The 13,769-nt window shown below is 40.1% G+C and overlaps 1 protein-coding gene across 14 annotated transcripts in view; it reads right to left on the reverse strand.

The window, feature by feature from the left end:
- itpr1b (inositol 1,4,5-trisphosphate receptor, type 1b) overlaps positions 1-13,769 on the reverse strand; it is an 81,638-nt gene that overhangs the window by 27,651 nt on the left and 40,218 nt on the right. For 10 of the 14 annotated variants that reach the window (XM_063474746.1, XM_063474734.1, XM_063474741.1 and 7 more), the window contains 5 exons: positions 13,090-13,137; positions 12,197-12,326; positions 6,902-7,086; positions 869-1,052; positions 258-520 (listed from right to left, as the gene is read on the reverse strand). In XM_063474746.1, coding sequence (XP_063330816.1) covers positions 258-520; positions 869-1,052; positions 6,902-7,086; positions 12,197-12,326; positions 13,090-13,137 — 810 coding nt within the window. The remainder of the gene's footprint in view (positions 1-257; positions 521-868; positions 1,053-6,901; positions 7,087-12,196; positions 12,327-13,089; positions 13,138-13,769) is intronic. The other 4 variants (XM_063474747.1, XM_063474745.1, XM_063474744.1 and 1 more) reach the window with 1 other exon arrangement.

Genomic DNA, 13,769 nt, shown 5'->3' on the forward strand with positions numbered 1-13,769 from the left:
GAACAAAATAATGAAGAAACAGATTTTTTTTTTAAAAAAGTAATAAAAATTATTATTTTTTTAAACAAACAGAATAACAAGTAATAAAATAATATGATAAATAATACGATAAGTAGAGTGCAGAAACCTGAGTACCAGTATGGAGTATGGATATAGAGTGTAGGTATAAATACTTTAGCAGCAAAGGGCATGATGAGTAAGTGTCGTATATACAAATAAAGGACTTATAGTCACAAGCTGGTCTGATGATGGCTGACCTGCAGATCTCTGTTGTGGTTCTCACACAGCAGCTGCATGAGGCGCAAGATGGGCTGCATGATAGTGATGGTAACGCTCATCTCGCCCTCTTCCTGGCTCTTATCAGCAGTTGGGACAGGAGAGCCATCGGCTGCAGCTTGGTGCTCTTCGGCTTCGGCCTCACGACGATAAGTTGTGTAAGCCTTCTTGGTGACCGCAGAGGCCTCAACTAGCTGCTCCTTCACTTCCTCAGTCACCATCGCCACTACCGGCATATCTTTCACTAACCACAGGTAAAGAAGAGGCAGTCAAACACCACAGACCATTGGACAAGACAACGGTTACAATGACTGTTCATTTGACAAGTTAAGAATTTATATACTGATCCTTGCTATCATTTACACATACAGAGATATGTAGAAATGATACATGTGGTAAATAATAAATAATATTTTTGTACACGAGTATAATTAATAATGAAGAAACGGATTTACTGCCTCGTACGAAGAGTGCAGCAGAGGTTTGCTTTTCCAGTTTGATGGTGTCATGTGTGACTTATTTGAAAATGCAGTCAAACACTTCCTTCTCTAGCCTATTGTTATGTTGGTAACGCCAACACTTGTCCGCTGACCTTTCTTGCGTGCCGGTGTGTCTTTGTCTGGTGGTTCCTCGTCCTTTTTCTTGCTGCCCAGGTCACTGGTATTGACAGTCACAGTGGCTTTGATCTCCTGCTGGGCCAGCTTCATCCGCTCATAAAACACTTTAAAGAATTTCTCAGACTTGTTGTCTCCCGTTAAACGATGTAAAAATGACCTCTGGGGTGGAGACACAAAAGAAAGAAATAAAATAATACGAGTCGCTCAGACAATATCCTTATAGGTTTTTCATTACCTTATAGTGTTTACATAAAAATCAGCATTTACACCAATATTTTAAACACATTTTAATCTCTTATAGGCATTTCTTATCATTGTCTCTGCTAATTGTTCTGCAGCACTGTTAGCCAGAGGTTTAGTGAGAATTAGTTATATAATCCTGCTCTCACAGTGCCAGGAAAACATGCTCTAAAGGCTCACCTGATTTTACACTATCTGCTCTCTGCCCCTTATCAGAACTTGCTTCTGGCACCCAGAGTACTCAGATGGGTCTTAACATGCACAAGTATATGACCAAGGGCAGAAACGAAGACGAGTTCTGGGATTAGCATGTAGCCACATTTAAAAACATGCACACACCAAAAGAAGCAACTACACAACCTGTCCTGCAACCTGTACTTCACACGAGCGTACATGTAAGCAGGAAAATGCACACAGCTGTATAAACGTGTTCATAGAATAGGGCTCACTCGTGCTGAGTGCATTTGTTTAACAGCAAAAAAGCAATGAATTTTTGCTTTTATAAGCATTCAAATATGAAACACGAGACATTTTCCTCACAAACCTCTTACTCATACTGGAGCAAAGGAAATATTCTGCGACCTACAGCTACACAAAGGCCAATCTGACTTGAAAGCCCTGTTACATGGAGCTGTTGTTTTTCTGCAACAGGCTCATATGTTCTGTCCCATTTTCCTCTCAACAATCCCTCCTTACATAAGACCTGTAATCAGCTGAGTGGTTACAGTGAGGGCACAGAGCGCCAACACTGTTACATCAGCCGCAGAGGGCGAGCAGTGGAGGGAGAAAGAAAATGGGAGCGGGAGAGGAAGAGAGGAAAACCCTGCCCTACTTTTCACTGCCAGAGCGGCACGAAGTGAGCGTGTGGTGTGAGAGGGAGGTGGAGAAAGGGTCCGAAAGTGGGAGGTGGGGTTGATGCAAGCAGGAATTATCACGTACTGAGATTCTGGGGCAGCTTTCAAAGTCTGTTACATAAGACTCTCTCCAGGTTTAGCTAAACTCAGTTAAGTTTGAGAAAAAAGGAGCAAAGCATAGAAACAGTACAACATCAGCAGTGCATTACGCTGCATGAGATAAGCAACATATGCGCAGAAAATCAAGACAACTATTGAGACATCTTTCTGCAAAAATCACCTGACTCAAATCCCGAGAGGAGCTGAGCACTGAGTGTATTAAGTTGTTTCCCTCCCTTCCTTTATGCAACAGTTCCTTTTTCAAGCCGTTAGCATCGTGTTGTTGACAAGGGTCATTCACTGATAGTGATCTGATTAAAAGTCAGACTTATGCAAGCAGGCATACTTCTCCCAACAACAGCTCCAGGACAGCAGCTTTACAAGATAACTATATTAAACAGAACTCATGACTGCGGCCATAAAAACTCAATTTCTCCACTAATGTGAAGAAAATTATTTTGTCAACACTTGCTTGTTATTTTTACTGAACAGCAAGCAGCAGCTGTTTTCCTGTCTGCACACAGTCAGCGTTGGACATCTGTGTCATGTTAAAAACATTAAAAACTGTCAAAAGACAGCGTAAGTTGCTTACTCACACTCCTTTGTTAGATATTTCCATTTTTTTAGAAGTTAAAGGCTGTTTTGCTAAGCAACTCTACAGCTCTGTAGCTGACAGGAAGATGTACTTATTAAATCAGCATTGTTAGATGGCAATTTACTCAATAAGTGAGTCCAATTTCCTTCAATATGACAGGATCTCAAGCCTAACTCAGATAATCATTTATACACATGTTGCAGGCTAAATTAGCAACACTAATAAATCTTCAAGGATACACCTAGACAATGAAATGGGTTTGTATAAAGACTTAAATCCTTTCTTACACTTGTACTGCAACACTTTGGCATGGATCGCATCTTTATTGCTGGATTGTAGGACCTCATAAACAATAAGGCTTTAGATCTGGTTATCGGTGCTGAGTAGCTACAGCTTGTTGAAGGTGGAGCAAACAGTATATTAGGTGGGTGTGAACTCAAGTTTTGTCTTATCTGTGTACTTGGGAAGCAGTCGGAGAGTAAGAGTACAGGTCCAACCACATGCTAACTGCCACATTGTGGCTTACTTCCTAGCAGAGAGAGAGCAGAGCTAGCTATCGTGTGCCACGATGAGATAGAATTGAAAGATTTTAACTTTTAAAAAAAGTCCCGGTTACAACTTTTATAACCCTTTGAAGAATGTGCCTAGCTGCAGCTTCTTTGCTGACTGCTGAGTCATTCTGTAGAGAAAACTGCCATCACCTAGTGAGTCTCTGCTTTGCCATCTGAGGCAGTTTAAACCCTCTACGTCTCCCACTAAAGAGCCAATAAGCCTCCTTGGGAGCAGTTTTGATCCTGCTGCTTTAGGTTGACTTGAAATCTTCCTCCTATCTTACAGAATCAATAGGACAGCACAGCAGACCCTCCTGTCTGATTATTCTGCACTTCTACTTTTCCCTCCATTTCCCGTCAGCTGCTACCCCAGCTTCTGGCATCAACACGAGCCAGTTATGTAAGGCCTGTTTATACCACCAGCTCTCCCTTTCTTTTTATCCATCTCCCGCCTTTGCAGCCTGACACCTTGGTGAGTGACAAAGCCATCTCTGTGCTTATTGGAGGGCTCCAGTTGCGTACTCTGCCACCGCCCAGCTGGTATCCACAGAGATCTGCTCTTTGAAGCTATAACAAGACAGCCAGATAGCAGGTTTAAATCAAAGCAATCTACACGTGATTGCATTTTCTCAGAAATCTGCACGAGCAACCATCCACACAGAGTCTAAAAATGCATGCAGTGACTTCAGTAAGTAATGATTGAAAGAAAAAGGTACACATGGCAGGACTGAAATAATTGGACTTTCATAAACTATAAACTGGGATCTAAACAGTAATTTCCTTGCCCACGCCGCAGTTAAACGAGAGCTGGTATGCTGAGGGCACCGATGCCTGGAAACTCACTTTGCAGAATCTTTTTAAAGCTTTCCAAGAGGTAGCTGTGAAGTGAAACTGAACCGAGGAGAGGCGGGAGGGGGTAAATCACACTTGGAGGGGGCTGAGGGCAGCGGTGTGCCACAACAAGCCTATTGAGTAAGAGCAGTCGCACCTGTTCGTGCCTGTGACAGTTAGGGATCTGAGGTCATGATGACAGCGATCACAAGATGGATGGTGGGCTCGGAGAAGCAGAGACTTTACACTTCGTCTCTTACATAACACATAGACACACACTCCCACTAACTCTAAGGCTGTTTGTCAAATAAGCTTTATAGTCTCTAAGTATAACCTGCAGTATGGCTGCGTGCATGTGTTTATGGAGTGTACATTTGAGTAAGCACGAGTGAGGTTTTATGATCACTCTAGTTTTGCTGTGTGCATGCTGAAAATTACTCAGGGGCTGTCACAGTGTTTTACTGCTCATCTCTGAACCACCTGGAGGGCACGAGCATACGTGTCACGCAACATGTTATCCTGTCCAAGGTGAGCCGTGCAGGTTTTGGTCATAATATGAGATTATGTAGGTCAAAAAGGAATGTTAGACCTACAGCATGTATGCTGCACAAGACAGGCAGCGTGTCATTTTACTGTCAGCCAAAATTTACAGAAGTAAAGTTGGCAGATTTTGTTTACTTAAAATAAATGTTGTTACTTTATGTAATTGAAAGTGAAGATCTTATTCTCACTTAGACCAACATAGTGAGACGCCTACTACGTGACTGCTGAACATGAGTATGAACACATGCGGGGTTGACTTACTTACTGGTGACAGTTTTGCCCTTTGGGTAGATATGTAGATAAGTAGATACAAAAAGGCTTAAAAATGTACTGACAATGCATCAAAAACATCTTTTGTTCATCTACCAATAGTTGCGTGTTTGATGAGGTGCATCGGTGACATCAGTGAGTCCTAGGTGTTACTAAAAGAAAGGTGGCATATCTTGACAGGCCTAGATTGGATTCCCATGACTCTGTGAAAGCATGATGTTTCAGATCTCCAGTTTCTAAAGCTCTATTTTCATCAGACAGACACGCCTGGGTAAGAGAAAAGACAGGTAGGACTGTGCTATGACCCATTTCTTTCTGTCTTTACTAACACATTGACTCCTTCTCTCAGGGTTGTGATATCAAGTCCAGCTAGCACAGAGCTCTGGGCCCTGTGTGAACCCTTTCTGAAGCAAAGGAAGCGTGCTCTCTCTCTGGGTCTCTCTCCCTCTTTCATTTATTTATTTTCTAGAAATTCCATTGGCTAGGCTACAAACCTGGATTACCTAGAAAACAAACAAGAAGCCTTCTTGGAGAAATCTGGGGCCATGTTGTTGTCCTGCTTTTCATTTAGACAACAAGAACCCTTCTGTCTTAAAAGAAGGGCAGGCAACCAATCGTTGTGTAAGACAGGAAAATGTGATGCATCTGCTGATATGCTGTAAATTAACTTTGGATCATACATGACTCCTCAACAAAGCTTACTTGTCCCAGCATCATTCCAAGGAAGCAGAAAAACACATTAACTCAAAAACAGGACCTTACTTGATAAAAATGTTCTTATTTAAGATCATGAACTGCTTTGCTTATCAAGTTCACTTTGAGGTGCTTCTGTACCAGCAAGTGTAGGCCTCGTCACACTAGGTGTCACAGGTAGAAATGTATACATTTACTAGCGGCTCAAAACTGCTTCTACAGTTGTAATGTGCACAAGAGACTCACTGAAAGCTGCAGTTAAAGCAACAAAAGTAAGCTACAGACTGCTTTCAGTAGTGGACATCAAGCTTTTTAATCATGCCCAGATTTTAAAAAGTTACAAAAGCAATCCTAAAGAAGGCTACAGGTCTTTCCAAAGGTAGCAGCAAAGACTGTATGAAATTTAACGGCTCTCTTTCGAGGCCTTTAAGGATCACACCTTTCATTGCCCTCTTAAAAGGAGCAAAACATGACCCAGATAGGAGTCTGTTAGAAGGACTGGGGCTGTGGCTCTGTGTATTATTCACCTAGACACAGAGAGAGGCAGCAGCTTTTGTAACAGGAGTCATGTGAGAGCCTTTGCATACAAAGTCAGGCCTTGTCAGGTAACGATACTATGCAAATAGGAGGCTATTATGCAACAGCCTTGTTTATGCAACACAAATACTAGAGCACACATGCATAAACCACAAAACCAGAATATTCTGATAGACAGCTTATGAGCAGCATGCACATACAAACACACACACACACACATGCAAAGACACACAGACATACAGACACACTGCAAGGCTGAAATAATGCAATAGTACACATTGGTTGTCTCCACTCTCAACCTGCTTTCTGTGAGGTTTGCAAAGAGTTAGTGTTGCCGTAGCAACCCCTGCCTGACAGTAGAGAGGTGATGACGTGCTTGGCTGCACAGCTCGGACATCTCCCAGCAGACTACTGTTCATCTTCCTTTCTAGTTCTTTGCCTGAGCTTTTTTTTTTTTTTTTTTTTTTTTATAAACATAGAAAATGTGACAGTAACATGCTTTCTGCATTGTTGTGAAGTCGAGCTTTTAAAATACAGCCAGGCGGATACTCTGACACCAAATATGCGCCCTTTTCCTGAAGGCATCTTTAGTCTCAGTTTTTTTAAGTTGACAGCAGCAGAACAGCACTGACTTAAATTCTTAACATTGCGGGTGAACACATGAGATAGCATCTTATTGAGATTCTGCTCATGCCTCTGTATAGGGAAAGGCTTCAGTGCATTTGATTGCTGGTTAGACTTGTAAGTGTTGAACTTTTACTTGTGAACCCTGTGACCCACTCCCCCCCCACTTACCTGAATGACTGTGTTTCCACCCTCCAGGAGTGCAATGGCTAATAATATGCTCTCTTGGAAAATCCGATCGCTGGTGGCGTTCATGATGAGGTCAATGACCAGATCAGAAGCCCCTTCTTTGTCCAGGTGACACTGGACCTCCGCTAAGCTCAGCTCCCCTCGACCTCCGACCCCAGAGCTGACAACTAGGGGCAAAGAAGTCAGAAGTCCGATCATTCTCCTTCACTGTTTCCATCAAAGTACAAAGAGCAGCAGCTTTATCTAGACACTGAGTGAAATGGAACATTTAGTGCAGCATTTATTTAGGAACTCTGTAAACTAGCTCAACTAACAAGTAAAGTGGGATATCAAACATGAATACAGGTGGATTACTGTGACTGTTAGTATCAGGTATTTAGTGCATACGCAAAACAGTTTACTGCTGGCCTTCAGACCAACCTGAATAACCAGAGAGACACTATAAACACTGGGTTATACCCTTATTACCTCTACCAAGGACATTATGTTTTCAGTAGTGTGAACATCATTCTGACATTATGTCTGTAAACATGACAGCTTAAAAAGTTTTGACTGAAGTCTGCTAAAACTTTGTAGGGGTGTAGAGTGGGGTCAGGTAAACAATCGAATAAAAGTTTTTAGCCCCACCAAGGTATTCAAGGTCAACTTAATGAGCGATTGGGCAAAAACAAAAAAAGCCTTATAACTTACTTCTTCTTGTGTATTGTCAACATATATACATCATGTCATATTTGACCTCTGACCGTCTCCTTCAAGGTCAATAGATTGATCTAAAGGGTAAAATTGCTAATACTGCACTTTGTGTATATATATATATATATATATATATATATATATATATATATATATATATATATATATATATATATATATATATATATATATATATATATATATAAGGGGTGCAACGGATCACGGTTTATCCGAAATCCGAACCGATCCCACTCCACGGTTCGGTACGCACGTGATCCGAAGATTCGAAAAAGAAAAAAAAAAAAGTATGCGTATGGTGCGCGTCGTCAGTCTGTCAAGCGGTAGTTATGGTCAGCGCTAGCGGTCCAAGTAGCTGAGCAGAGGAGTTTGCGGCATTTAAGCAGCCCTTTGCTGCCCAGTCCGACCGGGCTAAAGCTAAAAGCTAATGGGGTGTTTAGCTGCAGGGGAGGCCGTTGTCTGTTGTGCAAAACAAGGTTTAAACTGTGATGAACGTGCTTGAGCCACGCTATGATATCTCGTTGCGCGTCCACTTCAGTGACAAGATCGTTCCAAGCATGTATGAGCAGGAGAAGTTTAAAGTTATGGCTGAACTGTCCCAGGCATCTTCTGTTGCTCTAACTACAAATGGGTGGAGCTCCAAGGCAACGGAAAGCCACGTGACCGTGACCGCTCGTTATATCACAGCGGAGCGGTAGATACAAAGCCCTGCACTGCCCTATAGATTACATTAGATTAGATGAAACTTTATTTATTTCTCGGGTGGGTTCCTCCGGGAAATTCAGTTTCCAGTAACACAGCACCGACAGAAGTTGCAGAATGTGAGCAGAAATATACCATGTTTACACATTTATAAATACAGAGTATACAAAAGGGATAGATAGAATAAATAGGAATAAGAATACAAGGGAACGGCACATTTCAAGTATTGTGAGTCTATTGCACCGTTGGATATTAACAAAAACTATTGCACAGTGAAAAGGCACTACAGCTTACTTGTTCCCCCCTCCTCTGTCCCCGTTTCCCCTCCAGCCAGGAGTTAAACAGTTTGATGGCGTGTGGGACAAAGGACTTTTTAAGTCTGCTGGTCCTTGACTTTGGGAGAAGCAACCTGTCACTGAACAGACTCATCTGGTTGTTTATGGCCGCCCAGAATGTTCCATAATGTCCATATTGCACCTTCATTTGTTTTTATATAAGTGCGTGGAATGAGTCTTCAGTTGAATGTTTTTTAATAGACAAAAAATACTTAAATAAGTAAACGGCAAGTAGAATTTTTGTCTTTTTTTTCTATTTTTGCTGATCCGAAAATTGATCCGATCCGTGACTTTAAAACCGTGATCCGATCCGAACCGTGAGATTTTTGATCCGTTGCACCACTAATGTGTGTATATATATATATATATATATATATATATATATATATATATATATATATATATATATATATATATATATATATATATATATATATATATATATATATATATATATATATATATATATATATATATATATATATATATATATATATATATATATATATATAACACCCAGCACGCCCCTGCGGGCGGTTTATCCCTCAAGCTCGGGTCCTCTACTGTGGCAGAGGTTTGCGCTCTTTGAGTCCTTGTTTGGATATTTGTTGGTTGCGCAGGTATTTGCTTTTTTAATTTCAGGATTTGTATCTTTTTTGTGTGTTTTTAAAAGGTGGACACGGTGGACAGTGCTGTGCATTTAGCTTATAAATATAGCTAAAATCACAATGACATTTGGGAAAGTCCTAATAATTATATTTAAAAAAAATCTAATGTGGTTGATTCAGTTTGGTTCATTTTATTTAAGATACTATTTGGTAAGGAGGAAGTAAGGCGATTTTGAGTCATGTAATAAGCCACAGGTGTCTTTTCAGCCACCACACACTCAAAAAAAAAAAAAATAATAAAAAGCACGTTAGATGTGTCTCTAATCCACTGAGGTACTTTAACTCCTACTGCTGCCTACCACAGCCAGAAAGAGAAGAACTGGTGAGATAACAGCACCCATCAGAGCCGTCTCTGGCTGGGCGAGTCACTGAATCAACAACACATCCCATTCTAGATGGAGCTTGGCTCTTTGGTCGCCTGGCAACAACACGACCTGCGTTATGCGGGAGACAGAGCCAGTATGCTCAATAGCAGAGCCCCCCAGGTCCAAGGGCTTAAAGCAGTGTAAGGCCACAGCTGTGAATAAGATCTTTTTTTTTTCCATGCCTTCTAAAGCATTATAGACCAAATATGAGTCATCGCTGATGAGAGACACGGCGTGACTCACTGGAATGGGTAAATGTCACTTACGAATAATCTATAAAATTTATGAATGTCAATCTCATGTAAGCAAAAAGAGCGAGGGGGGATAAAAACACCACTTTAACCGTTTCCTGTACAAATTCCTGATTTGGTGAGACCCTTGATAAATAACTAAGGACACATTTGCAAATCCTTTATACTCTACTGTATATTTCTTTGCAAATATTAAAATGGCAAAATATTAAATGTTGATAAAGGGACATTTTATTCAGTTTCATTGAGGCAAATTGAGGCATTTTCAAATCTGATGCCAGCAGTATATATTACAATAAATTATATGTACTTTTTTTATTTTTTTAAATGGACCAGAAAAAAAAAAGGTTATTTATTTATTTATTTATTGTTACGGTAAGTAAAAAAAATAAATTATGTATACACATATGACAGTTCCAGAGGTACTGCTGCTTTTTCTCTGTCATTTAGGCCACTCTAAGGTGAAGTGGATAACTATATTTTTACTAATTAGGCCCACTGGTCAGAAGCTTAACCAGAAGCAGAATTTCAGACAGCCAAGAAGAGTTTTACTGCAACTTCCTTGCCCCAAATGTCGTTCACCACTTGCCTTACTCACCAGATTTGCCTCCCTGTAACTATGTCCATTTTCCAGAAATGAAATTCAAGTTTAAGGCTCACTATTTAGCCACAGTGGAGAAGAAACAGGCATGGCAGTGGAACAAGTGCAAGCAGACAGATGCAATGAAAAAATAAGCAAAGCTCAGAGTGGTCCAGAGTGGCAGCAGAAGATGACCTTGATGGCTTTAATTTGACCTAATAAACAGTTTTTTTAAAATATGCTAACATTCAGATGATGGCCTTTTCAGTTAAGCGCTTGCTTTTTTTGGCAACATAATGCCAACCCACATTCTCAACCTATAAAATGTATCCAAAGTCAAAGAGCCACAGTTCAGCCTACCCGTTTCCACTGCTTCACAAAAAATCCGAAGCAGTATGACAACGGAGGACCAAGACAGCCTGAGCACCTGAAATCACTTTCAGTACTACAGCAATGAGTCTCTTCAGTTCCTAAACACTGAAGACTTAAGACAGTGGTAAACGTCAATTTCAAAATTCATTACAGATTCATCATTTGCCGTGTTGTCCTTTACTATTTTCAAGTAAATGCACAGCGTCTATCAGGTAAATGACTGTGAATGTGGGCGCTGAGTTTAAAATACAACATTTACAAAGTATGTTCCAACACAATGCTCGAAGCACGCTGTGTTGACTGCTACCCACTGGAAACTGTCACTCACTCACTTTTCCTTGTAATCTGTGCAAATAACAGAAATATTTCCAGCATTATAAGGAATGTACAATAATCAGTAAATACTTTGTTGCAAATTTGTAAATAATTTAGACTGTTGACAAAAACCAATTACTCTAAAGAGTTAAATGACACAAACTCTTTTATTATTGCCAAAGTTAAAAGTTTTCCTCCTTAAGAAGATACATTTGATAACATTTCATTTATGTACATGAACATCTGGTTGTAATAAGTAGCAATTAACCTATTTAAAAAATACTGAGTAATAAAAAAAAGGAAGGGGAGAGAGAAAGTCTTTCTGGGTAAAGTTATTTTGAATACTGACAAACAAAATGTGGTCAGATTAGTCTATGATCAATTTACTTATTTATTTGTAATTAGGTTAAAACTCTGTGAGCATTGTTACTGTATTTTCCCATGTAATTCATCAAAACAGTAATTTTTAAGCAGCTTAATTTGTTTAAAAAAAATCTGAATAAAAAAAAATGAGTAAAAATTACTTTTACAGATGCTTCTGCACACATGGTTTGACTTGGATATAAATAATTATTTCCTAATGGAACTGTAATGACTGCAGCTATCAAAACAGATGGTTTAATAGAACTAGATGGAGCTATGCAGCGATAGATGGAGATAAATAGCTGAAGCAGACTGCAATGGTTGAAAGATTTCATTACAGGAGCTGAAAACATATTTAATAGCTCTACCCAATTATTTAACTTTTTTTAAAAAAAACACATTTCCATAATTGCACAACTGAAGCTGAAATTTTTCATGTGTTTCTAGCTAGCTGTCATATATTATAGCTGGCACACTAAAAACTATTAGGGATCTAATTTTTATGTTGTGTGTGCAGCGCTGTCCCACCTTCCCCAAGTAAATCATTTCATTTCATCTTATCTTTACAGCATAACCATGTAGACACACAGACACGTAGTGCATCGTTACACAAACCTGTAGGTGATTTCCCTTGCGCTCCAGGCGTGAGTGGGCCGTTACTGAAGGTTGTAAGGCTATCTCTCCTCTGGCCAGCTTTGATATTACCATAGTATCGATTGACCAAAATCTGCCGCAGAGCCTCTCCCTATCAGGAAAATGAATGTTAGGAGATGAACATCTATTTCTGCTATAGAAATGGAACTTGAACCCAGAGTTACTATGCTGACACAAGACTATCAAATTGATACAGAATTGCACTCATAGTAGTATGTCCTACATAGACAAAGCCACAACATAAAGCCATAAAGGGTTACAAGGTTCCACATAAACCAAAAATGAAACTTCATTTTGTAAAATGAATTTCTGAAATCTCCTCGCTTCACTTGAAAGGTTTCCTTTTGGTTTTTCATGTCACCTTGGTGTTTTATGGCATTTTATGGCCATACACGTGCCTTGAACTTTTGTGCAAGTAAAACAAAACATAAAAAGAAAGAGAAAAAAAATTAAATAAAGATTAATCTTATCAAGATGTCCACCTGGGAAAAAAATAGAGCACACACACACACACTTTTTATTTGATCCTTGCACTCTGACCTCAGTCAGTGATGTTCAGAGTTGACATTGTGCACTTTCTCGGTCTCAACATATTCATTAACCCTCGGCCTTGTATGTAAATCACAGCAGTGTGTCACCTCTGTGTCAGTCTGTAGCAAACACAAAGCGCAGACTGAGAACCCACATTAGTGTTTCCTGGCTGATCTCTGTCACATGTTTTGTGTCATAACTGGGAGGGGAGTGAGTGAGCCATGCTGTAGCAGCAGTGCAACAGTGAGGGCATCACAATCAGTCAGTCAGTAAGTAAGATGCAGGCCTGTGCCAGACCACAGCAAACCAAACTCTTTACCTACCCTCCTTTGATCCTCCAGTTGCTTCAGCGGCTGGTTGGGATCAAGCTCCTTAAAGGTGAGGTGAGTTAGCAGAAAGCATTAAAATAAGAAAGAAAAAAAAAGGTTGGAAAGGAAAGTTGGGGAAAACAAAAATAGGGTGTCAATACAGTGCAAATTAGTTACTTTACAAGCATGCAGGAAACTGGGTGCAAAATTGATCATGCAGTTAAGAGGGAAGTGGTTGTGTCAGGGAAGATGTGAGGTCGAGTCAAAGGCGTGCAGGGCTTCATGCAGAGGAGGACTGACATGCTTTTTTTTAACACCTTCAAGAAGTTTTTGAAGTAAAAATCTTACATTTTTAAAATCTAAAATTATAACCATTTGTCAGACTACCTCCCTCATTACTTTACGCTCACAGTGGAAAAAGTGCCTAAATTATTTACATAAAAGAATGATAGACTGCTGGAGGGAAAGAAACAAGCCATGAGCCATGAGAAAAGAAACACTTCAGGTTACATAACAGAGCAGTGAGCTACTGACACACACTGTAAGCACCAATCTGGCATGGAAAAACACCTCACCCATGACTCCAACCCCCACTCCACCCTTACAGCAACCCCAATGAAAGGAGGTCAGTGAATTGGACTTTCATCAAAGAGCTAGAAGGACAGATGAGCGGATGGGAGAAATGACGGAGGGAG

Source organism: Pelmatolapia mariae, linkage group LG5 (assembly GCF_036321145.2).
Source record: "Pelmatolapia mariae isolate MD_Pm_ZW linkage group LG5, Pm_UMD_F_2, whole genome shotgun sequence".
Classification (NCBI taxonomy): domain Eukaryota; kingdom Metazoa; phylum Chordata; class Actinopteri; order Cichliformes; family Cichlidae; genus Pelmatolapia; species Pelmatolapia mariae.